This window comes from Leptonychotes weddellii, chromosome 2 (genome assembly GCF_054177405.1).
Source record: "Leptonychotes weddellii isolate Sample4059 chromosome 2, ASM5417740v2, whole genome shotgun sequence".
Taxonomy (NCBI): domain Eukaryota; kingdom Metazoa; phylum Chordata; class Mammalia; order Carnivora; family Phocidae; genus Leptonychotes; species Leptonychotes weddellii.
In genome coordinates this window covers 36,000,922-36,027,084 of record NC_138370.1, presented here as the reverse complement: position 1 = coordinate 36,027,084, position 26,163 = coordinate 36,000,922, and the positions used below count along the sequence as shown (strand labels likewise).

The 26,163-nt window shown below is 53.1% G+C and overlaps 1 protein-coding gene and 1 long non-coding RNA gene across 3 annotated transcripts in view; both read left to right on the top strand.

The window, feature by feature from the left end:
- LOC145718469 (uncharacterized) overlaps positions 1–26,163 on the top strand; it is a 436,241-nt gene that overhangs the window by 294,057 nt on the left and 116,021 nt on the right. The gene's annotated exons all lie outside the window — the stretch shown is intronic.
- The window catches only part of GFRA2 (GDNF family receptor alpha 2), a 137,652-nt gene that overhangs the window by 54,004 nt on the left and 57,485 nt on the right, over positions 1–26,163 (top strand). For both annotated transcript variants that reach the window (XM_081809859.1, XM_081809854.1), the window contains exons 5-7: positions 15,491–15,600; positions 16,358–16,498; positions 18,380–18,552. In XM_081809859.1, coding sequence (XP_081665985.1) covers positions 15,491–15,600; positions 16,358–16,498; positions 18,380–18,552 — 424 coding nt within the window. The remainder of the gene's footprint in view (positions 1–15,490; positions 15,601–16,357; positions 16,499–18,379; positions 18,553–26,163) is intronic.

Below are 26,163 nucleotides of genomic sequence, written 5' to 3'. Positions count from 1 at the left end.
GCATAAAAATATAGGTTTCCAAGGTCTAGGTTTCAGATCCCGAGTGCCTGGGCTGGCTCAGCTCCCTCATGGCTCTCCCTCTCTCTGGGCTGGGTGCTGGGCTTCTGTGAAGCAGGCTTCCACTCTGGCCCCTGACCTGGAAGCCTCTCAGCCTCTTCAGGCCCCTGTTGCTGGTGGTAGCAGCCCATATCATGGAGGGGGAGCAGGGCTGCTGCCGGTCTAGCTTTTTGTCAGGAACTGGATTCGAGGGACCCAGCTCTGAGGTCTCAATTCTGGGAGAAACTCAAAAATCTCCTTTGGGATGAACTAAGTGGTATTCATCTTTGACTCTTCAACTTCTCCAGGCTGGCTGGCTCTGCTCTGAAGATGGAAGCTGGGGTGGCATCTTGTTCTCTCTTGTGCCTGTTGCTGTCCCCCTTTGCTCCTTTTCAAAGCAGGAGGAGTCAGAAGGGATGGGTTTTGAGAAGGTCTGCTATAGAAAGGTGAGTGGGAGCAACTCCTGGCCTGGAAGGCTGGCGTCCAGAGATGATGTGTGGGCCATGGCCCCGCTGCAGCTGGCCATTACCGCCTTGTCAAGATGTTGAATGTGTCCCCCTTCTACCAGGAGTGACGCTCTGTGTGTTGCCATTAGATATGCTACGCATATTCGGGCCTAGAGGTGGGTCAGGAGGCTAGGGAGACTGTTGCAGCCTATGAACTCCTGAATGCCTCCTGGGGTATGATTATTTTTTATTTCACTTATATTCAGTTCTGTGCACATCAACTTACCATTGTTTGGGGGTCCTGGACGCCTTCATTAAAATAGCAGCTTTCACCCTTTGCAGATCCTTTGCCTACAGATCATCAGCCACCTGATCTCAAATTGCCATTCCCAGTTTATCTCCTGGTTTGAGAAGGCTCTGTTTAAGGCCTTCGATAGCCTGGGTATCTACCCACTAGTTGCAGACCCACTATTACAGAGGAGCATATCAACTGGGTATTCAAAGAATAGCTCTCCTGTCAGCTATACAACTGGTCTACCTTCCTCATTACCATAGATTCATATATATCAAAACTCATTGCACCTCATTCCAGTGCAATGGTAGATTCTACTCCTTCTTTATTTGAACACCAACATCACCACCAGCAATATCCAGATGAGACATAGGTTGCCCGTAAGGATGTCCAGTAGGCCAAGGGACAGCAAGAAAGAACACCATGAAACACCATGCCCTCTGGAAGACCATCTATGCGTGGACACCATCAGGCTTTCCTGCTGGGACATGCTACCTTCCTCTGCAGGAAGCTGGAGGACTGCTTCTTGGGGCCTGGGGTTGGATGATCGACTTTTGTCCCTGTGGTATAGTTCTCTTGTGGCTCTCTTTGAGCAGAACCTGCCTGCCCCTGGCCCCTCTTATTTCCTGGTGGGTCTGGGTGGTGGTTTGTGATTTTTCTCCCACTGTGCCCCACCATCCTAGTGCTATCATACTGGGGATTAAGTTTCAACATACACATTTTGTGATGACACAAACATTCAGTCTGTAGCAGACCCCCTCAGGGGCTTTCTTCTGCTTGGGCTGGAGCATGGGTGCTCTGGAAAGCCCTCTGTTTGTTGCATCCAGACTCTGGGACATCGCTCTAGATTCTGCCTCAAGAATCCACTCATTCACACTCCTTGCTGGATCCACTTCCTACTCCGCATCCCACCATTGGGTGTGATGGCCTTCCCTTTGTTCCTGTGTCTGCCCTTATCTGTGTCTCATTTTTGACTCAGGCTTTTCTTTCCTTTGTATTTTGTACTCCTGTGTCCTGTCCCCCATCATTTGAACCTCAGCCTTGGCAGAGCCCCACAGGGTATGTGTGAGAGCCTCAGTAGAAGCAGTGAGGAACTTGACTGGGTCCCAGAGTCTGCTTATTCTAAGATAAATTCATTTAAATACTTGATGAGCTCACGAAGGGTCTTCTTACTCCTCACCTGGTGTTATATCTTCACATAGGAATCACCATCCTTTTCTTGCCATGTGGGCATGTCTGTCTGCCCACTTTATCTTCTTCTCAGGTGAAGCCAGAGGCTTCAGTTCAAATTCTCAGAAGCTCCAGGGTCTTGATGTTTCATTGCCTTACAGTAGAGGTTTTCAGGGGGCTAGTGACTAGCCCATGGGACCCATGGCCATCTGCTTCCCTGAGTGGTTTGCCATGTCCCCTTTGATTTCCATCCCGCCCACTCCCCCTGGGAGGCCCTGATACGTGCTGACCCATTGCAAGACCGCAGCTCCCCGTGATCAGCACTGCTGCACGTACCGCCCACATGGGAGGGGCATGGCTCCCGGCTCTCTGATGTTGGAGGGGAACTTGAAGTTGTCATTTGCTTTGGAATTGGAGGGTAGCAACAGGGAGGACCCACGTAAGTCAGAGCATAGGGGAAGGGCCTGTGGTTGGGGGGTACGGGGCGTGTGTCAGGGTGGCAGGGCCCTCACATGGGCATGCATGTGGGCATGTTTATGGGTAAGTGTCCTGCTTGCGGGTGAACCAAATGGCTGTGCTCTCTCCTCCCTGGATGCTGCATTCTGTGTGGTTGACCTTAAGCTGACAGGTTGGAACCCCTTCATTTATAGATTTTATTTTTTTAAAGCCCTTTTTGTAAAACACTAACCTCAGCGAAGGAGAAAGAAGGAAGAAAAAGAAAAAAAGCTGAGTTCAGCAACTGCAGTTTGCTGTATTTTTCATCTTGCCTCAGCAAGTTGGGACCACAAATAATCTGGTCTTCTATGCTTCAGTGATGCTCCTGCTCAAGACCGTGCTCTCCTCCTAAGACAGGGTATTCCTGGGAGCCGGCATCGCTCCCCTTCCCCAGCCTGCTGGCTCAGGTGGTCTGGACGGACGTGGGTGGCCAGGGCAGGGGATCCAGGTGGGAGGCGGAGCACAGAGAGAGCACTGACCAGCAAGAGGGTAGGTCATTAATTTTGGAATGATTTCTGGAATCAGCTAAACATTTCCTTTTAACCAGTTTCCCCAGCCTCACATTCTTTGTTAGTTCAGGAAAAATGTCATTTATAATGGATGTTGCCTGGATAAATTGCTCCCGAGAAGCATAGCGTTCTCATTAGTCTATATAATGAGAAAGACTCCTAGTGGTGACATAGCTGCCCAGATATTTGCCTGATTGGAAGAATATTTGCCCATGCAGTCTACTCTAGAAGGCCTGGGATGGAGGGCAGGGGGGAAGGGGCTGAGGGCTCAAGGCTCCCTGCAGGCTCTGTGGCTCTGAGGGTGTGATCTCCCAGTGTTCTCTGAGAGCAGACCCCAACCACATGGGGTTCTTCCTGCTTCCTGGTGGGCACAGGCTGTGGTGTGCTGGCTTTTTACCTGCGTCGCCACCCCAGCCCTCTCCTGTCCCCTGGTCCGGCTGCCTGCATTGATTGGAACCTGGTCTTTTGAGTCCGCTGAAGAAGAGAATTTGGGTGCTATAGTCCTGCCTTGTTCTTTATTTATTTTTCCGAAAGAAAAAAAAGAGTATACATATACAGAGTGAATTCTGTTTTGCAAAGTACTTTTGCATATGTGGTTTCATTCCAACCACTCTTCCGTGTAGATGTCACAGAGCCGCTTAGGTACGGAGAGATGCAGTGATAGTTCTAGGGTTTATGGCTTGTAAGCAGTGGCATTTTGACCCAAATACTCGGTCCCATCACGGACTCCTTTTGCTCTTCTGCTTGTTTGAGAATGGGCAATTTACCCAGCCTTTCTCCACAGGGACCCATTGTGTTTTTCTCTCTAGGGCCCCAAGGTACTTCTTCATGTTAAGAGTGGTGCTTAAGGATGTGTGTTAATTCTTGCAGGCCACCGGGGCCTCCTTTAGCAGATGGCTATTACCAGAGATAGCGAAGATACTTTTCCAAATTCCTAACAACCACCAGGCAGGATTGGAGGAGGAGGAACACAGACCCACCAAAGGGCTATCTTTCTTGGTGCCTAAGTTAATGCAATGTTGACACATTTTGCTGTGCTGTCAGCTGGAAATCTGGAGTAATTTTATTTTTCAAGAGGAGGTATTAGGGAGTTCTTGGCTCTCCTCCTGCTTTGAGGAAGGTCTTCCAGGCCTCCAGAATAGTTCCCATCCGTCCACCCACCCACCCATTCACCCACTCACCCATCTAACCATCCATCTTTCCACCTAACCATCCATCCATCCATTCACCTAACTACTCACTCATTTAGCTGTCATCCATCCATCCATCCATCCATCCATCCATCCATCCACTCACCCATCCACCCACCCACCCACCCATTCCTCCACCCACCCACCTAACCATCTGTCCACCTAACTCTTCATCCATCTATCCATCCATCCATCCATCCATCCATCCATCCATCCATCCATCCATCCGTCCATCCATCCATCCCATCCACTCATCCATCCACTCATCCATCCATCCATTCATCCATCCACCCACCCACCTAACCATCCATCCATCCATTCACCCATTTTTTCCTCCCTACTTCCCTTCCTCCTTCTATCCAGTGGCTGTTGAGTCCCTATTTGGTGTCAGGTACTACTCTGGACATTGAAGATTCAAACATGAATAAGATTGTTTCTGTTCTGAAAGAGCTTATAGTTTAATGGGAGAAACAGACATGAAAAGTATAAGTTGTGATATGGTTGGTGGCGCAAACTCAGTAATTGGAGTTTGTGAAACATGTTCAGAGTTGGAGCAGAGCATTCACAGAAAGTGCTCTGTGGGAGCTGGCAACTGAACTGGGTTTAGAAGGGTGAACTGGGGAAGTTTAAGGAGGACATGGTTGGGGGGTGGCATTCCTGGTAGAAGCATCTCCACAGGATAAGGATCTGTGAAACATCGTGGTTGGGGAATGTGTGCTCTTCGATATTGCTGCAAGGTTTGGGGTGGGAGAGAGGAGGAGTGTGAGGAGAGATGAGAGGATAGACATCAGTGGAGTCCAGATTATGGGTGGGGATCAGGGTGGTACATGATGGGCTGAAGAAGTCTGGGGCATCAGTGGGGCTGTAGTCACCAGGTCATGATGGACCCTTCATAAAAGCCTAGCATACTAGCATGCAGGGCATAGCCCTAGGTGTAATATGGGAAGCTCGGTTACCTTCTCAGAAACTACTAGACCTTTTTTATGGATTAGGATGCTCACAGAGGGGTGAGTACTTGCCCAAGATTGTATCCTTTGTAATTTGCAGAGTTGGGGTTTGAAGGTGATTTGCTCTTAGCCATGATGCTGTTCTGCCTCTTCTGTTGCTCTGAAGTTTAGGCTAAGCATCTACGTCTAGATTTTTCTCATATGTTAGGTTTCAGGAAATGTTATTTGATGTAAGAATCTCTCTGAATCTCTATAACAATATGCCATGGAATAATAGGGCTTGGATGGATTGCAAAGGCCGAGAAACACATTCTGTGGAGGTTGAAGGGAGGGGAAATGCTGAGAATAACAAAGATGGGGAGGGATCTGGGTCTTGGAGTAGGAGGTCCTCATCGTCAGAAAGGGGAAAAATGAATGTTGGAACTGCTAGAACAGAGAAAGTGAGCTAATGGGACTTCAGGTGTCAGCATCTCAGGACTAATTCCTAGGGTTACTAACCCTGGAAGACCATGTGAGTGGCTGGCCACTGAGAACTGGGATCTTGCCTGCTCCCTGGCCCTGCAGGATTGCCTGCTGTGCCCACCTGGAGGGCAGTGGATCTGGAGCTTTTTGGTCTGGAGCAGGAGGGAGGGTAGTGGTGGGGAGAGAGAGAGGGAAGAAACCTAACCTCATACCACCAACAAGAACCACCATATCAGCATTCAGAGAAAGTTGAAAGAAATCTTTCAGCTGGCCAGCTACCTAGCTCAAGGCTAACCACACTCTTAACACAATAATAAGTCAATCCTCACTGAATAATTAAATAGAGAGCCTTCATAAGTATTGACTTAATGTGACAGCAAGTCTATAGTGACTCGGGGTTTGCTTATGTAAACACAATCTCTTGTTCAGCTTACTTAGCAGTTCAATGAAATAGAACAGTCCTTCAATTAAAATCAAATGATGCATATGTTTAATTCTTTTCTCTTCTTACTGGGTAATAATAGGTTTGGAACATAGGTGAAGGGATTGGGAAAAAATGGAGAAAAGGTTATCTGCCTATCTGCTTGTGTTTTCAGAGGACATGAAGGAGTATACCCAGTGGTGGTCTTGGGAAGATGGAGATGGTCTTGGCTTCCATCTCTGGGCCCCAGGTGGGAGAGCCATCCAGACCCTCCCGATCCTCTCCCAAAGCAGGCTTGGGCTGACCACTGTGGTTGGTGTAGCTGTCTCTTGATGGTGGCCTGGGTCTAATTGATTGTTTCTGGTCAGCTGGAGGCGCAGAGGCTCCAACCACAGCACTCCCTAGGCCATTTCTTACGGATGCCCTCCAGGTTCACCTGGAGGGGAGAGGGGGATGCCGTGGGATCTCCAGGCTAAATGGCAAGGGGGGCCAAGGAGCAAGGTGGCACACCACTGATTCCCTTGGGTGACACCAGAGAGAAACAAACCCCCCTTGTTCTGTGGCTTCAGAATGCTGGGAGAAGGGGAGGGGGTGGTGGGCTGGGAAAAAGATGGAGGGTGAGGGGGCGGGCCGCATGATGGAAGGGAAAACCCATGGGTTCCCAGCTAAGATTTGAAGCTCAGTCTTCTGGCCTCGCTGCTGAGATAGTAACTGAGTTAATTAACCTCTCTAGGTCTTTGTTTCCCTATCTGTAAAGCAGAGGTAGTAACCCCAGCTTCAGAGAACTGTCGTCAGAGTAAAATGTGAGGATGTCAGGAGAAGTACTTTGTGTGACACTGTACAAATGCAGAAGGTGCTTTTTAGTAGATCCGAGGTGTTGTGTGCCTGGGCCCGAAGGGAGAGGGCACCATGTTGCGTGCTCAGGAGTGGATAGTGGGGTCTTCTGATTTCAACAGCAGCGGCAGCAAACGCGGCCGGGGCATCCGCTATGTGCCAGGCACCGTCCAAGTACTTATGGACATTTGCTCTTTGGACATCTTCTCATTCAATCCTTGCCATGACCATATGAGGTAAATACTATCATTACCTCAGTTTTCTGGTGAAGAAATGGAGGTTTAATGACCTACTCAAGGTTACACAGCTAGTGAGTAGCTAAAGCCAAGCCTCAAATTCAGTCGGCAGTCGAGATGTCAAAATTGGACCTTGTGGCCGAGTGTGCTTCTGGCTGGAGTGGAGGGGAGAGGGCCTCTTGAAGAATTCAGGACCTCCTGTGGGAGGAGAGCCGACATTTCCACTTGTGGCAGCCTGCTCTGGGGTCGTGTTTGTGTCCAGAAGGGCCTGGTCTGCATTTCTCAGCCTGGCACCAGCTTCTTTCTCCAGCCTGTAAGCTCCTAGGTATTGGAGCTGCCCCGGAGTGCGGAGCCGGTTCTCTGAGATGGTAGCTTTTCTCTCTCAGCCTCTTTGTCGGGACAGAGGGTCAGTTAAATTTGCTGATGCTCCTGGAACCAGTAACACTTTCTCTAAACAAAGGCTTAGAAAAATCATTGTTTATAATAACTCAGGATTCCTGAGGCCTCATTCAATTAAACTTGAAGAAATAATTGCAATCTTAAAGCAACTTTATTAAAAGAGAACATAATGAACAGTGTATTCTATTAGCATCTTTGAAATTTACTTCTGGATCTCATTAGTTTATATATTTACCATTTTTTCCCTGTTTTTGCAACCAGGGTGCACAGACTGTATTGTCTCCTGATTTTTAATCCCTTCACGTGATTTCATGTTTGAATTTTCATATGTTGGCACAATCTACATCCTTGTCATTTTTAATAGCAATGCAGCTTTCTGTGGCTCATCCATCTGAGCCATTTCCCTCTAGTTAAGCTGGGGAAAGAATCCAAGGCCAGGTCCATCTTCCTTCGTGAATTTTATTAGCATCTGTTTTCCAAAGCTCTCACTAAGGTGCTCCTGCAATGCTGGCTTTCACACGGGTTAGTCAGACCCTTTGTGGGTTTGGTTTTCAATCTGTGTCCTTTTCAGTGTATGCCTTTTTTGGTTGCTTTGAACTTGGACAGAGAAGATCATATAAAATCAGACAGTAAAGCTACACATTAGTCAAGGCTTTTTCTGTTTTAAGGGACAGAGCCCCACTACCTTAAGAAAATTAAAAAGGAATTTATTGGCTTCCAATAAAATATAGAAAGGGTAGGAGTGTATTCCAGGACTCAGATACAAATAGGCCTGTCTCTGTCTCTCCTTGTCTCGTTTCTGCTTCTCTCTGCAGGTTAGCTGCATGTTTATTCTTATTGTGACCATGAGGCTAGAACTGTGGTCCTGATTTATCTGGGCTCACATCTATGGTGTCTCATAACCAGAGAGAAAAGAATGTTCTTCCTTGACAGCTCCATCAGGAAAACCTCAGGGAAGGACGCTGTTTAGCCTCACTTGTGTTACTTCCTTATCCCTAAAGCACTAGTCAGGGTGGCCGGGGACAGAGTTGTAGGGTTGGCCCAGCCTGGGTCACGTGGCCACCTTTGGCCCAGGACGGTACAGTGCCATGGTTGACAGCCTTTACTAGAACTACCTGGCTGGAGGAGGAAGTCCCTTCCCTCAGTCCGCCCCCAGGGGAGCTGCTATTCTGGGCAGATAGAATAAATATTCACTGCAGACTGGAAGAATAAACAGAAGGGAAGGAAGCCAGGTTGGGACTTGAGTTCATGAAATCAGTGGTGGCAGTGTCCTGGGAAGGACGGAGGATCAGGCTGTCCACGGTGAGCCCTGGAGGTGTCAGAAAGCAGCCATGTGGGTGAAATCCATTTTCCCCTTTCTCAGTGTCACATAACATTGAACCCACTTAACCAAGCCCTGCACTGCTGGAGGGGGACTCAGAAAGCCATTCCAGAGGCACTTGGGTCTATTAAAGCCGTTTTCTCTGCATTCCCATAAATTGTCTATGAGGCCTATCATGAGTGATTTGCATTTCTTGGGAGCCCCTTTTCCCCTCCATGAAATATTCAAGTGCCCTGTTCATTTGCGTGAGGCCGTGCTGGTGGCTGCCTCTGGAATCATCGTCAGCAGAGCCTGAGAAAAGACCGTGTCCTCGTTAGCAGGTGCCTGGTCTTGGTGTGCTGGCTGTCGGGCATATAAGCTGTGTGGCCTGCCTCTCAGAGCTGCTGTGGCCTTGCTGGGTAATACGTCTACTTTGTGGGATTGCTCAGAAAATTAAATGAGGTAACAATGTCTACCACATCATAGGTTCTCAATAAATATTAGCTTCCTTTTCTCCTTCTTCACTTCTATAGAAGAAGATAGAATAGATCGAATAGACCGATAGAATCCCATTGGTTTCCATGGCAGTAGCATAACAGGTATAATCTGATAAATGGGAACTTTGGGAAGCTGACAAGAACTTCAAACCAAAAAGCCACATACTGGCTGGCATTGGAATGCTTTGGGATTCTGTGCAGTGATTCACCTTTTATTATTTTAGGGTAGACAGATTTGAGAAACTATATGTGTTTGGGAAAGTATTTATAATTTGGATCAAGGGCAAGTACAGGTTCCTGTAATTTTTCTTGGCTAAGACCAAAGCACAGAACCGAGAAGAATATATCCAAGTGTAAGTGTATGTCTGTGTGGGGATTGGTGTGTGTGTGTGTTTGTATAACACAAGCACTCTTTGCCTCGTGACCAAGAGCCTTCTCAGGTCGTGGCCTGAAGCATTACTTTCTTCCCTGACTAGGTCATGAATTGGGGATATTTATTTGAGAGTGAGAGAGAGTAGGAGAGTGGGGGGAGGGGCAGAGGGAGAAGCAGGCTCCCCACTGAGCAGGGAGCCCCATGTGGGACTCAATCCCAGGACCCTGGGATCGTGACCTGAGCCGAAGGCAGACGCTTAACTGACTGAGCCACCCAGGTGCCTCTAAAGTGGGGATAATTAAAGCTGAGACCAGGGAGTGGGGTCTGACGGGTCCCCAGAAGCCCCGCTCTGCAGCCTGTGCAGATTGGCACATCCCCAAACTTCAGTGTGCCTCAGGATCACCTGGAGGGCTTGTGAAAGAACAGATGGCCGGGCCCTGCCCCTAGAATTTCAGATCTTGTATGTTTGGGGTGGGCCTGGAGAATTTGCATTTCTCCCAGGTTCCCAGTTGATGCTGATGCTGTTGTTCTGTAGACCACACTTTGAGAACTGCTAACCTGTAGGAAGGCTACCCCACCTCTCCTGTCTGGGTGATTTCCGCTTGTGTGGGTTGATCTGCACATCCAGCCTTGCCTCTTCCCTCTATGAGAGCACATCTTCCTATCAAATAGGGTTGCCAGATCTAACAAATAAAAATTCAGGATTTGAATTCCAGGTGAACAATGAAAAAGTTCTTAGTATTAGTTATGTTTGGCTTAACGTTAGTATGTCCCAGATAGTTCATGGGATATATTTACACTAAAAAATTCATTGTTTACCTGAAATTCAAATTAAATGGACATCCTGTATTTAATCTGGCAACTGTTTCATCAGATTGGGGGTCAAGTGTCTCTCCGTGCCTCTCCTGTCGCTTCCCTGTGATGGAATAGGCTACAGCTGCTGGTGAAACCAGCTCAAAGAGGGTTTGTGTTTTTCGGACAGAGCCACCTGCTGCCCCTGAGCTCATTTGGCAGCCTTCACTTCACTGGGATGGACTTGGCTTGTGTTCATATTGGTTCTCTTGCTGGCTCTCTGTGCTTTTCTTCATCTGTCTGTCTGTCTCTCTTTCTCTCGTGCTTTCTTTTATGCCGTTGTTCTTGTGGGGATTCTTAAAGGCAGGAACTGGCAGAGTGATGCGGGTGGGCCAAGGAAAAAGCGTGTTCCTAGCAGTCCAGAGGGCTGGCCTTACAGTGTCTGCAGGGAAGAGCTGCAGTAGGGGCCGAGGATGGCGCAGGGGGCCCCGGTAGCTGGCTGTGCATCATGAAAAGGATAACATTTGCCTTGGAGAATGCACCTCCCAGGGCTGGGCCAGGAGCGTTCATGGGTCTGGTTTGCTTGGGGGTTGGAGTCCAGCGTGTTGCTGGCTTGAAGGAAACTGATACCACTTGGTCTCTGATGCTGACAGAGGGGGCCGCAGCCATGGACTTCAGCCTGTCTTGAGGGGCAGACAGTTGGAGCAATCAAAGACCTTCTGGAGACTTGGACGTGGCATCCTCCTAACTGGCCCCGTTTGGCCCTCTCTCTTGCCAAGGCTGCTTTGACGCTGAGAACGGAGAAACGCAGGGTTCCAGAAGGCCTACCACGGCCCTTCCCTTTCCCTGCCCCTCTCCTGGCTGCTGGGCCCGGGCCTACCTCCTCTCTTCCCTGTGCTCTGAACGGAGCCGGCGGGCCGGCTTACAGGAAGTAGGCCATGGTTTTGAGGGGTCTGGCAAAGGAGCCTCGTGCATGTTGCCTGGCTTCGGGGGCCTGTATTCCTCTTCCTGTGTCCTCAGAGTGACATGAAGAGTAACAGTGGGGTAGGGAGGCCATCGTGCACCTGGGGCCAGCAGGGTGACTCTGGAGCCTCGTGGTGAGGGACAGGGTGAGGGGGGGCCGTCTTTCCAGGTTGCCTTGAATGGGATGCAGACCCACCTAACCAGGTTGAACAGGTATTTCTTCTTCTCTACTGGACACAAGAAACACTGTTCCCTGTTTGCACTTGCCGGTGCTTTGCAGGCACAGTGCTGGGGACAAGATGTCTGGATAGAGAAGGAAGATGAGGTGACTTCTCCTCTAAGTGCCCCAGCTATCTAACGTAGCCCCGTGAGGGAGATGGGCAGGCATGGCTCACCCAATTTGATAACTGGGGACACAGCTCAGAGCCATGACAGGCCTGCCCAAGGTCACTCAGCGGTGAGCGATAGAGAATGGCCATGGGACAGATACTCTCTCATCTCCCAGCAGCTGGATGTGCCCTTCCCCCCACCCTCACTTGGGGCTCCTTCACCTTCTAGTTTCTGGCTTCCTTTTCTCTCATCTCTTGTCCAGTGGCCTTGTCTCTCTTCGTGGACAGTCACATTCTCCTTGCTCATGCTTTGCACCTCCTCCAGCCTGTGGGGCCCAGTGACATTTTGAGAGGCCTCGTGGATGGTGGGGCCAGGCAAGATCCTCAAGGTTCCCGGTGTCAGTGAGTGGAGAACTCACCTCGCAGAAGGGAAGGAGGCCCCGTGTGCCCACAGGGAGTGGAACTGCCTGGGAGGCTCCCCTCAGGTCTGCTGCAGTGGGCATTGTGCTTCTCTTCAAGCCCTGGGTCCTGGCCTGGTGGCCATTCTGCCCTGACTCCCTGAGCTGGGATTTCCCTTCTGACATTGCACTGACACGCAGACCCTTCCCATCCTTTGTCAGTCACGTGGCAGGAGCTCAATACGTGTTTAGAGGAAGGATGAGGAAATCAGTAAAGTCTGCCACTCTGGGAACATACATTCCAGTTGGAGAGACCAAATAGGGCGGTAAGTGAATCTCTCTACAGTTCAGTATGAATTGCATGGTCCAGACTCTCTGTGTAGCTGGACTATGGAGATGGGAGAAATCCACACAGCGGGGTGCTCAGAAAGGGCTTCAGGGGGAAGGGCTGCAGGTGGGCCTTGGGGAGGCGCTGAGAGGGAGTCAGGCCTTAGTGTGATCAAGTGGCATAGGAATGCACTCCTGTATTTGGGCTAAGAGATGACTTGAACGCCTTTGGTGGGGAGGAGATGGAAACTAGGGGCTTGGCTTGTTATCCAGTAGCTTCCTTGCTCACACCCCGCAGGAGCTCCGTTCTGGCTTTATGCTGCCCACCTGCAGCGCTCCTTAGCGTTGGCCCTGACTATGTGCCCTGGGCTCCTTCTGGAGGGAGGCACTTGGCCAAAGCGACCAGTGAAGTCCCTGAAGGGGCTGTAAGAGTTTCCTGTGGCCGCTGTCACAAAGTCCCACAAGCTGGGAGGCTTAAAAGAGAAATTTAATCTCTCACAGTTCTGGAGGCCAGTAGCCTAAATCAAGGTGTCGGCAGGACACCCTGCCCTCGAAGGCTCCAAGGAAGAATGTGTTCCACGCCTCTCTCTTAGCTGCTTGTGTTGCCTGCAATCCTTGGCCTTCTGGGCTTGCAGGTGTGTCCCTCCAGTCTCTGCCTCCGTCTTCACATGTGTTCTCACTATGTCTGTGTCCCTTTCCCCCTTCTTATAAGGACAGCCGTCATTGGCTTGAGGGCCCACCCTCATCCACTCTGCCCTCACCTCAGTCGCACCTGCAAGGAGCTCATTCCGAAGTAAGGTCCCATCACTGGTACTGGGAGTCAGGATGCACTTCAGCCCACAGCATGTGCCTAGAGCTGTTGTTTCACTTGCCTCCAAATCCCCTCTACCTCGTAAAGTCCCTGCCGCCCCCCTCAAGTCTCTGGGGGACTGGGGTGTGGGCAGAGGCCACCCCAGTCACACTGTCAGAGCGCCTTCGTGCACGTGCAGGGCACACGGTAGGACAGACGCTCTTGCCGTTCAAGACCAGGTCTTACTCTGCAGGGGCTGAAGCCGTGGGTAGAAATGCTGCTTCTCTCTGTTTCGGGGCTGGGTGGTGAGGAGTAGAGGGTGTCTTTCTGGGCAGGAGTGAGAGGGAAGACAACTGCAGATTTCCTTTTCTCAGGGATGCAGGATGTTGGCTGTGGAAGGACCCTTCAAGGGCTTCTGCGTGGGAGCAGTGAGACCTGCTGGAAAGGGCCCCCACCCTGTCCTTAGTTCTGGGGCAGAGCCTGGCCCCCCTGCTCAGGAGCTCTGTGATCTTGGGCAAGTAGCTTCTCTGAGTCTCAGCTTCCTCCTTTGTAACATGGGATAGTAACAACAATTGCTTGTCATATCTCAAAGAGTTCGGATCTCAGTGTTTGTGAGGATTGAATGATAAATGGATGAATGAGGAAGTATCTTTTCTTAAATCATTTTTTTATGGTGGTAAATTATACATTACATAAAGCTTCCCACTTTAACTATTTTTGAGTGTGCAGCTCAGTGGCATTAAATATATTCACGTTGTTGTGCAGCCAACAACACCATCCCTCTACGGAACTTGTTCATCTGCCCAGACTGTGAAAATGTCTTTTACGAAGAGCACTTTCTATTCACTTGATAAATAAGGAAACTGAGTCCCAGAGATGTAAGGGCTTGCCCGAGTCACTCCGTGAATTAGGGGTACAGCTGAAGTGAGAACCCTGGTCCCCGGCCAGTTAGTTTAGTGCTCATCTTCTGTCTCCCAAACCTCTGTGTGAGGCATCCTTGGGTTGAATTCCTCTGAAGAGCTTCCTCTCCCCCAAACCGCACCCCTCAGGACAAACCAGAATATGTCCCGTGGTGGGACACACACAGCTATCTGCTCTGAGGGTGTTCCTCTCAACCTCTTGTCTCTACCCACTCCTTTCTCAGATGGGACAGAGCTCCAGTGGAGGACCAGGGACGCTGAATTTGGGGCACCCTTTGGGATGGCTTCGTGAGGTACCTTATGGTGTGGAGAGAGTGGGGGCAGGGAGTCAAGGGCTGGGTTCTGGCCCCTCCTGTAGCTACCACAGCCTTCTCAATGAGCACCTATTTGTTGAGGTCCTTCTGTGTGCCCATCATTGGGAAAATACCAGTGAGCAAGACCTTATTCCTCCCTGCTTGGAGCTGCTATGAGACACAAATGGTATGATACATGAGGACCCCATGGCAAAGGGCACTCACCTATAGGAAGTGATGACAGGGCGTGGGGGGAGGTGAGATGGCCATCCCCACCCTGATGGGAGCCGGGTGCTGGGGAAGGTTAGACTTGGGTGCCCTGGGCTCCGTGGGACCTTCCACATCAGGTGCTGGAGACAGACCCGGGTCAGAGAGCGTCTGCCTTCAGGCGGCTCATGGTCAAGGAGGGAGGTGCCCAGGTGGTTATGAAGCAGTATCATGGGTGCCAACAGAGGGGAAGGGGTGACGGCAGGTGATGTCACCAGGGGAAGAAAAGAAAGGGCTGATTCTGCCCTCGTGGGACAGGGAAGCAGGGGGAGGGCCAGCAGGGGAGGCTTTGCTCTGACCCGATTCAGAAGAGGCCAGTCAAGAAAGCCATGGGTGTCTCACCTTAGGGGGGTTCTTTTTTTTTTTTAACCTGCCTGGGGGCTGGCTCCCATTACCCTCAGATAGATCCTATGAGGTGGCACATTTTGCAGGGAGGAAGAGTGATGTGTTGAAGGCCTTGGGCAGGAGTGTGGCCAAGCAGAGAGCAGAGCCCACTTTCCTGCCTTGGTCCCGGGCATTCCTGGCAAACCCACCCCAGGTTCTCTCCGTGTTCCTCTGACTGAAAGGTCCAGCCTGAGCCCGCCATGCCTCAGCTGTGTCCCTGGCTGTCCAGGAAGTCCTGCCCTCAAGGAGCTCCCAGCCTGAAGCCCCTCAAAGCCTTGGGTCCCCCTGTATTTGTCCTCTCCATCTTCCTAGCTTCTTCCCGCCCTGGGGACCTGCGGGGAGGAGCCGCCCTGTCGCAGACAGGGTGGGAAGACAGCCAGACTAACCTGTTCTCTCCGTTGGGTCTTCTCCTGACACCAGGTCCCGGCTGGCTGACTTCCACGCCAATTGTCGTGCCTCCTACCAGACGCTCACCAGCTGCCCTGCCGACAATTACCAGGCGTGTCTGGGCTCGTACGCTGGCATGATTGGTAAGCCGCCCCCGTGCACCTGGGCTCGGGGGGCCTCCTGGCTGCCTGCTCCCTGCTCCCCGCGGGCAGGGCACCCGGCTCAGGGCCAGAGGGTGGATGGCCTGAGCTCGCTCTTCTCTGCAGTGGGAAAGCAGAAGAGAGGTCAGCCCTTGATCATGGGTGGAGGGGTGCCCTGAGGTCTTATAAGGCTTTTGAAATGAGAAAGTAACGTTTATTGCATGGTTCGGGCATTCCAGGTACTGCACTGAGCGGTATATACCGACTGTCTTATTTTAATTCTCACACCAGTGCTTGCTAGGGAGGGGTTGGTATCTCCATCCTATAGATGGGGAAACTGAGGCTTAGAGAGGTTGAGTAACTTGTGCAGGTTCACCTAGCTAGTAAATGTTGGCCCTGGGATCTACACCCAGGATGCGGACCTTCGTCTCCCTGGCTCTAGACCACACACTCTTCTGGTGGAGAATGCAAAGGCCCACGCTCCAGGAAGCAGGGTGGGGGCAGCTCCTGGATACATCCTCTGCTGTCTTGCTCTGTCCTCGGTGTCTGCACCCTTCTGCCCCCTGTGGCCATGGTCCCCTGGTCGCAGAGCTAGTCATGCTCAGAGTGTGTTTGTGAGTTGGGGTGTGTGTGTGTTTGCGGGGGCAGGTTGGAGGGAGGGGTGTTCCCAAGCTGCTTCTCTGTTGTGTCTGGGGCCCAGGGCCCAAAGAGAAGGCCTCACTGTTCCTCTCTCCTTTGCCTTCCCTTTCTCCCTGCCCAGGGTTTGATATGACACCCAACTACGTGGACTCCAGCCCCACTGGCATCGTGGTGTCCCCCTGGTGCAGTTGTCGTGGGAGTGGGAACATGGAGGAGGAGTGTGAGAAGTTCCTCAGGGACTTCACTGAGAACCCGTGCCTCCGTAAGTCCTACCAGCTCCTCCCTGTGCCCCTTGAGTCCCAGAGGGGCCCTTCACAGCTACCTTAGCCATCCCCTTCTTTCTCTGCCGGGATGCTCAGTGGGATATATGGGGCTTCCCCAGCAACCTACAGAGACCTTGGGTTTTGTGCTCTTGGAGACTCCATCCTCCTGAATGGTCAGTAGGCCAGCCTCAGTTTACCACTGGGGGTCTTGAACCTATGTCAAGTCAGGGTCAAAAGTTTCTGGTCTGTTATCCTGACAGCTTCAGCCAGGTTCCTTCTCGGCATTTGTCACTTGTCCCTTTAAGGATCCATTCCCCCTTAGAATTGGTGAGTTTCTTTTCAAGTCTTCGGACTGCTATTCAAAAGGCTACAGAGGTGGGCTACAAGTCCCGCCTGCCTTGATCTGCTCAATCTCCCACCCACTTGAAAATCTCCTTCCTCCCTCCTTCTGTCCTTTCTTTCTTCACTCCATCAGTCCATCCTCCCTTTCTTTATAGCACTGGGGATTCAGAGAGATGAGTCACAGTGCCTGTCATTGAGAAGCTCACAGTCTCATGGAGGTACACCATCAGGGGGTCACTACGATCACAGGATGGGGTGAATGCTAGATGCTAGGGTGGAGGTCTGCACCGGGCTCTTCAGGAGCCCAGACCGGTGATACCAGTCAGCCCAGAGAAGAAGGCCCTGGAAGCTTCTCAGAAGCTGGCGCATTGAGGGACAGTGGGCATCTGTCAGCTGACGAGGCAGGGAGGGCATGCCAGTCCACCTTCGGCAGAGGTGGTTTATAGGAACTGCAGACCACTTAGTCTTGCTAGAGAGTGTGAGGATGCCCGGAGCTACCTGGAGAGGGAGGGAGAGTCCTCCTCACGAAGGGCCTTGCAGTCCTAAAGGTGTTAGGATCTTGTGGTCCTGCATGTGGTGGAGATGGTGGTGCAGGCCACTGAAGGGGCGTCAGCAAGTGGCACTGTGCCAGACCCGCATTGCAGAAGGCCCACTCTCTGGTTCTGGTGTGGAGGGGTGGGGATGTGGTTCTGACAGGTGACCCAATACACGTCTGCTCAGAGGGCAGAGGCCTGCTCACGGAGAGGACAGTGTGATTGAAGCAGAGCAGTGGCGGGGAGGGGCGAGGGGAGATGGAGTGGACAGATCTTTAGGAGGTGGGTTTCACCAGTGGCAAGTGGGCGGTCAGGGAGGCACAGTGTGGGACCTGGGTGGGAGAGTTGGCCCCTCCAAGACTGTTCACGTGGCCAGAAAGCGGTGATGCTACGGGAAGGAGCGATGCCTAGTTGGGGCGTAGACATGATGACCTTGAGGTGCGTCTTGGACTTGGAGGTGGAGATGTCTGGAGGCACTTTGTTCCAGGGTCAAGTCTTAGGGACAGTTTTGTCCGAAAGGCCCCATTATATAGTCCTCAGTGCATTGGTGCTAAGGGTGTGGGAGTGGGTGAGGCCATGCTGGGAGGAGGGCTGAGTCGGGGGCTCCTGGAACGCCAGCAGTGGAACCTGGAGCCAGGAGAACCTGTGCAGGAGCCAAGCGGGGCTTGGGGGGTGGGGGATCGGTATGGGGGAGTGGTCCGCGGCACCGGGTGCCCCAGGCCCAGCCTGCTGCCTCCTTCCAGGCTCCCCATATCCACTGCCCCTGTTCCCTTCCTCTTCCACATTTCTTTCTCTTGTGGTTTCTTTGTCTTCTCCAACCTCCCTTTTGCTGTTTTATTTTCTACATGTGAGATGTCAGTAGTGTCTGAGAAGGAGCTCTGGAGAAGTTAAGTTAGGACAAGCCACAGCCTGTCCCCAGCTCTGGGTTGTTCCAGAGAAGGCGGCCTTGGGATGTGAGGGGCAGCCCCCGAGTTCTCTGCGCCTACCTGCTCTCTCCCCCCACAGGGAATGCCATCCAGGCCTTTGGCAACGGCACAGATGTGAACCTGTCCCCTAAGAGCCCCTCATTCCAGGCCACACAGGCCCCTCGGGTGGAGAAAACACCTTCTTTGCCAGATGACCTCAGCGATAGCACCAGCCTGGGGACCAGCGTCATCACCACCTGCACATCTGTCCAGGTGAGGAGACGTGGCTCTGCAGCTGGGGGAAAGGAGCCGGGGGCAGGCTGAGGGCCTAGAGAAACACCATGACACCAGAGGTGGGGGTGGGACATTAGCAAACCGGGGGCCAGGGACCGGGTGCGAGAGTTCCTTCCTTTGGGTCGGGACCCTGAGGCAGGGAGGAGCTGTTGGGGTCTAGTTTTCTGTGTAGACGTTCCCTGGGCATTCACCTTACAAGCATGAAGCACCTGTCCTATCAGAGGATTGTGCTAGATGCCATGGGGCTCCAGAGAAATGTAAGCGTTACCATTACAAACCATCTGCTAATTACCAGGTGTTGTGCTAGCAGATTCTCTACCTGTTTCATTGCATTTTCACACAGTGAGGTGTTGGTCTCCTTGTTTTACTCACGGGAAACTGGCCCAGGAGGGTTGGGCAGCATACCCAAGGTCACACAGCTGGTTAGTGGTAGAATGAGATTTCAAACCTATGTCAGACTCCAGAACCCATGATGCTCATTGGTTTGTCCATCCGTCCATCCATCCATCCACCCAGCATGTGTTATGTATGCATCGTGTGCCAGGATGAACGTGAGGTGCAAGGGAGACACTGGTGAATGAAACGGACACAGTCCTGGGTTTTGTGGCCCTTATGGTCTTGTCTGGGGCCAAACAAATCAACGAGCATCAGGCATGGGCTGTGGTCAGTACCACAACAGGGGACACGTGTGGCACCGTGGGGGGGCACGTCACAGGGCTCCCCACTCAGCCTTTCTCCCTGCTGCTGACCGCCCTCAGGCATTCCTGCCAGTGGCTACGTAGATGCTTTGCTTAGGAGGTTCGTTCTAGTCAGAACACACGCATCCATACTCACGGACACTCACACAACACACCCACACACTGTCACACACACACTCAACTCACTTCTCCGACGCTCAACTCACGTATACACGTTCTCGCCCGCATACACATACACGCACAGACATACACTTTCTTTCACACACACACCCCTAGAACAGAGTGCAAAAGAGGTCCTCATGCAGAATGTCAGCACAGAGGAAGGACATCAGTGAGATTGAGGGTGGTGGGGTACAGTGGGGGAGTCGGGCCCAGAGTTCCCAAGAAGGCTGGGGGGCTCTGAAGTACAGTCGGGCGGGGAGAGCAGGGCCTGGCTGTGAGGCAGTGAGGACACGGTCTGAGGGGGTGGCTGGCTCACGGCATCCACGGGGGGTGTACGGCCGTGAGACTAGCTGACGGTGACCTGCCGTGTACTTGAAATATGCTAAGCGAGTAAACCTTAGGTGTGCTCACCACAAAAAGGGAAAGAGAAGGCAAATGGTAAAGATGTGGAGAGATGGATATGTTGATTGGCTGTGAATATTTCACAGTATGCGTATATGTATCTTGGGTCATCAGGTTGTACCCTTTAAATATATACAATTTTTGATGGTCAGTTATAACCTCAGTAAAGCTGGAAAAACCCCAGTGCTAGGATGAGGACTTGATCAGGGACAGGGCCTGGGGGAGGCGTTCCGGTGCCCTGGGACCCATTGTACCGTGGGAGCAGGTGCGGGTGCCCGTCCTGGTTGGGAAGCCCACCCCCCCTTCCCTCCTGGTGGGCCCCTCTGTGCTGTAACAGCTGACCTCCAAGTACCCTCGTGTCGGACTCAGGGTGGGCCCTCCCGTGCCCTGCACCCCTCCATGAGGTCACCCCTCTGGATCTGCGCTGAGGTGTTTCTTTCACCCTTGGGCAGCTCCTAATTACACTAGCCATGCGTGAGTGGCTGCCAGCGGGGGCTCGGGGCCTGCTGCACAAGTACACCTCAATTTCATGCTAGAGTGCTGGGCAGCTCGTTGGTCAGGGCTGGACTCCCTGTCAGGTGACCAGGCGCTGCCCTGGCCCCCATGTCCTGAGTCCCTCGGGGCCGGCTTACACGGGGAGATGTGACTCAGCAGGTGGCTGCTGAGCTTTTCCAGGACGCTTGCTGTGACTCACTGTGGGTGTGGAAGAGTTCAAGGCCGTGGCCTCCTGCCCCCACTGCAGCCTGCTCAGGGCCTGATGGCTGACTCTCCCCCCCGCCCCCCCCCCCCCGGTTTTCCCTCAGCAGTTTGCTCAACTGTTGCCTGGTTTCTTTTGGCCTCAGCCTGGTTTTCTGCAGACTCACCATCTGGGGGCTGGTCTTAGGCTTGGTTTGATTCCAGTGGAGTTAATACACGATCTGCAAGTCAGCTAATGTACGGGGAAATGCTTGCGCACAGAGCAGAGCTCCATGCGTGCTGGGTGTTACGGATGTGGGAGGGGGTGGCTGGGCTGGGGAGGCTGACTGGCAGGGGGCTCCCCAGGCCTGGCCCCCGTGACCGCCCACTCACAGTCTAGTGACTAAGTCACTGTGGGCAGGACAGCTGAGAATGGCCATTCCAGGAGAAAAGGAAGAGATGCAGACCCGGGGGTGGGGTGGGGCAACCATCATACCTGGTTCTTTCTCACTGAACCTGAAGGGGAAGGGCCCCTGCTTCTGTTTTCATCACGATCTTCAGTGAGCACCTACTACTTTGTGCCAGATGTTGGGAGTGCAGAGTGAATAAACCCTCCTCCCTGTCCTCCTTCCTGCTGGAGGCTCGTGTGGGTGGTTTGTCCCCTCCCCAGCTCGTACCCTCTCCCTCAGCTCTGCTGGCTTGGAATGGCTCTGTGGTGGCCTTTGTGGGGGCTTTGGGAGTGGCAGTCACCCACGGCTACAGAAGGGGGTCCCTGAGTGAGGGCAGAGACAAGAGGCTGAGGCCAGGGTGGGAGAGAGGGTGGGGGGACTGTGTACCCCACACAGCCCCTGGAGAGGGAGAGGCAAGGTCACTTTACTTATTTCTGTCCTCCTCCCCATCAATAGGCCCAGGCCCTTGGGGAAGCCTTTGGGACCCCCTTCACTGACCCAGAGATGGCAGCCAGTTGGGGACCCCACATAAGTGATTGGACATAAGGACCAGAGGGCCTTCTGAGATCTCCTCCTAAAACCCCAAAGGATGGAAGCTCGGCGAGGATAGTAACTTGTCCAGAGCCCCCAGCCTGCAGCTCCTGAACAGTTTCCTCTGGGTGCACTGCCTTGGATCCTCCTCCAGATCTGCTACCCTAGAGGGCTTTTCCATGGTGGGGGGCGGGGTCTGCAGCTGGAAGAACTCTTGTCCACATCGTGGGGCTGCCGAGCAAAAATATGGGTGTCCACAGAGGAGCCAGGGGCTAGGAGGCCCCCGACTTGGCCCTGTGTCTGGGCATCCTGGATGCTGTTTTGAGTCCTGTTCTCCTATGCTTCCACTCCTGACTGTAGCCCACGCTCCAGGCAGCCCTGCCTGCCTGGAACTCTCTAGAACTTGGAGAAAGCATGGCAGGAAATGCGTGCAAAATGGTCTCTCCCCCTCCCTTCTGGCCTTGCCTATATGTGTGTGCATACACACGCCCCTATGTGAGTCCCCTCCCTGATCTGAAGCCTAGCCATCCTGTCCCCTGAGGGCTGCGGTGAGCAAGATGCTCGCCTGTGCACTTGTCAGTCCCTTGGAGCCAAGTGCCTGTCCTTCCTCTCTCTGCCTGGTGATTCCTGCTTGGATTCACCTTTCGGGGTGTTCCCCCTGACTCTGCTCCTGCCTCGCCTCACTTGAGCTCCCATCATGAGGTGTTTGGCTCCCTCTCGCAGGTGCACATCCCTGAGGGACAGGGGCTGCCTCTCACCCTCTTTGTTGCCCTGTGTACCCTGGTGCTCAGTGCGTGGCACTGAGTGGGTGCTCCAGAGAGGCTGAGGGAGAGAACCCAGAGTCCCCAGTTCATGGGGTTCATTGGAACTTCCTGCTCCCCATTCTAGAACAGGCTCTGTGTGCGTTCTTGCTTGCAGGCAACTCTGTTCAGCTTCCCTCCTTCTCATAGCTGCTGTCTGTGTGCCTGCCACGAGGGTAGGGAGGTGAAGAAGTCTTTCTATGGAGGATCCGTGAAGATTGTTTAGAAGGCTCTTCTGACACATGATGGGGCCTGGACCAGGGCGGTGCCGTGTGGATGGGGACGCAGCGAGATTGGCAGCGGGCTCTTGCTTTCTCTGCTCATGGTTTGTTTCCCGTGTCCTTGGCATTCCCTGTGGTTTTCTCTAGGCCAGTATGCTGGGACTCAAGTCTCGCCTTTCCCGGGGCTGCAGGGCCCTGGCCACACAGTCTCCTTTGCTGTTTTTGTCTCTGCCAGCCAGTTTTGGCTCTTACCCTTGATACTTCCCATCACATGTGGGAGCATTAGAAATGCATTTGGAAGGGTTGATGCAAGCCCCACTCATCACGCACCTACAAGAGGCTCAGCAGCCCTCAGACGCTTTTGTCCCCTCCTCATGCTGCCTGCTGTCGGGATGGATCTCTCTGCCCAGGCCCGTGGGCATCAGAGAGGCCTGGCAGTGTGTCCAACAGTTCTGATACACTAATATGGCTCCTTTCCAAGCTTTGAAAGACTTGAATGCAGTCCTTATTTTCTTCCCTTGCTCTAGTTCCCCTTGTAGTCGTTTATTTATTTGTCCATCAGGACCTTCATTCATTTATTCAACATAGATTCTTACTGCGTGTGACTCTGTTCCAGGCTCTGAGGCTGACCAGCTCACTTGGCCAGTACCTTGGCCCCACGCTGGTAGGATGGGCACGATGCATGCTCAGATAGCTGGGGGAGGAAGCTGTCAGCACACCAGGAAGACTGAGAAAGTGACATGGGATCCAGAGGAGGGAGGCTACTTTGGACTGGGAGTGGAAGCAGAGGACCCACGGGCCGAGTTAACCCCACTGCTAGGCCTGGGAGAACAGGGAGTGCTGAGTATGTGGCGCCGTGGAATTGGAGCAGAGTGGGTGGGGGTGTCCAGGCAGAGGGGCACGTGGGAGCAAGGGCTTGCAGTCAGCATAGCACAGAACAGGTCCACTAGGGAGTCTGGCCTGCTACCTGCTTGGATAAATCAAGTTTTATTGGAACACAGTCACACTCCATTGTTTATGTATAATCCATGTGCTACAGGCAGAGTTGCCTAAAATACTAACCAGGCCCTTTGCAGAAAATGTTTGCCTGCTCCCTGGTCTAGAGGAGCCTCGGGCCCTGGGTTGGGTGAGAACACCAGGTACTTACATGGGAAGGACGGATGGGAATGCAATCTGATGAGCAGGCTGAGATGGGGAGTGTGGAGGGGCCACTGAGGGCCTTTAACTGGGGACTGTGGTGGTGGGAAGATGAGCCCTGTGATCTGGGAAGGCCTCTACCTGGGACTGCAGGTAGACATTGGTTGGCAAGGGAGACACGCCTGCAGACCTGTTTGATCTTTGTCACCATTGACAGTCATAGGTAGGCAAGATAGGAGGGCTGGATGAGGGGGCGGCAAGGAGTGGAGGGGAAGAGGAGTGAGTTACTAGGTGGGCCAGCCAGGAGGGAGGTGGCCAAGGACACTGAGATCTGGGGCTGGGGCCAGGAACAGAAGCAGAGGACACAGTGTTGCCATGGATGCAATCCTGGGCTTGGTCCCCGGCACCTAGGCCAGACTGGTAGGTCCCTGGGACTGCCAGACCCAGCTTTGGGAGTGGGGACAGAGGTGGGCAAGGAAGAGGAGGAAGATAATTCCTTCCAACTGCCTGGGCAGGAACCCCTCTGGGAGAAATTTCTAGAAGGATGAACTTTGCCTTCGCTGCCATTCTCCCTCTGTCTGTGCCCCTTCCCCCAGTCAGGTCTCCTAGTGCCACCTGCTACTGCATCCTTCTGGAAGGAACATGCAGTATAGCCAAAGACACAAAGTCCCTGTGCCTGCCTCCACGTCGGAGGGATTTACTATTCAAGGGTCTGCCCCCTGCTGTCCTTGCAGCCCAAACCTGTGCCTTTGGGACACCGTAGCCCCACAGTCCCCGAGCTGGCCTTGAGGAGAGCAGAGGCTCAGAGTTGGGGTGGGGGTGGGGCAGGGGTTGAAGTAACTCACCTCTGTTCCCCTAAACTTGTTGCATAGGAGTCCAAGAAAACTGGGTAGGATGGGCATCACAGGCAGCCTTAGGGGGGCACGGCCTCAGAGGGCAGCCTACAGCCTGGCGGATTTGGGGAGGGAGGTGTTCTGTGCTATGCTCCCATATTCTTGCTCCCATATTCTTTACTGGCGCTGAGGTGACTATGTGGATGTTTATGTCTCTCACTAGGGCGCCAGCAGGGCTGTGACTCATTCATCTTTGGAACCCCTTGCGGAGCCGTGGGGGAAAGTTAATGGTGGGCGAGAGAGGCAGTGGATTTGAGCCACTGGTGGTTTTGCCATTAGGTAGTGGAACCGTCTCTCTGTACCTTGCCCGTAGGCTGCTTTCAGAGAAGGTCAGCTGGTGGGCAAACCCCTGCCCTGCTCTGTGTGGCCAGGGCTGGGTGAGGGTCTCAGGGTGGCCCCTGGGGAGATCACTGCAGCCTTCGCTGTCTGCTCTGTGTCCGCTGGAAGTCAGGTGCTCCTGTCCGGCTGGGGCAGAGGCTGCTCCTCTGGGGGAGGGGCGGGGGAAGCCCCAGGCTCCAGCCGGCCCTGGGTTGCACCTCCCAGCCCCTTCCTGGGCCCTGCCTGCATTTGTCATAGGCCCTGTGTTAGGATGTAAAACTAAGCGTGGCTCAGCCGCACGCCTCATGGCATTAAGGAGCCCTTACGGGTGTGCGGAGCCTTGCTGTGCCGTGCGCCCTGTCTCGTCCAGTTGTCACAGTGGGCCAGTGAGGTACGTTGGTCTGTCCCTATTTTATAGGTGACAAAACTGAGGTTACAGGAGATGAAGTGACTTGCCTGGGTCACTGGATGAACAAGACTTGGGCCCAGGGCTCTGGCCTCTCAGGCTCTTCCTTCCTCAGATCCAGGAGTGGTTCTGTGGGGATGGACACCAAGGATTAGGACCCTTTGGCTTAATATTTTATTTATTTATTTATTTGACAGAGAGAGAGAGAGAGCACAAGAAGGGGGAGCAGGCAGAGGGAGAGGGAGAAGCAGACTTCCCGCTGAGCAGGGAGCCTGATGCGGGACTCGATCCCAGGACCCTGGGATCATGACCTGAGCTGAAGGCAGACGCTTAACTGACTGAGCCACCCAGGCACCCCATGGACCCTTTGGCTTAAAAGGGACAGGCTGGACGGGTCTGTGAGGATAAAAGTCTGTGAGCTAGATCTCTGAGCTCCCGAAGGAAGTACTTCAGGACAGCAAGAGGAAGCCCCGGATGTCACCTGGGCATTCAGCACATGTTCAGCGTATGGCCGGCGGCCCGGAGCCTGCTGGACTGACTTGTCATTGGTTCAGAAGGACTCAGGTCAATGCTGTGGATGATGGATGCACAGTGGGTGACATGGGGCAGGGGCACGGGTCCTAGCCCTGATCTCCGTGGAGGCCAGTCCTTCTCTCCCACCGAAATCCCTGAGGCACCTGTCAGAGACCACCCTGGGGTTGGATTGCCTTGGGGCTGGCCCAGGGAGCTGTGTCACTTTTCTCATGTTAACGTGGGTCTGATGAGAGGATGGAGACTCCTCCTCTGCAGCTCCCTCTCCTTCTCTGTTACTCTCCTCCTCCTCTGCGCCCTCCCTTCCTCTCCGTTCCTTGCCCCCTTCTCCCTCTTGCCCCCTAGGTTCCCACCTGCTCCTCCCTAT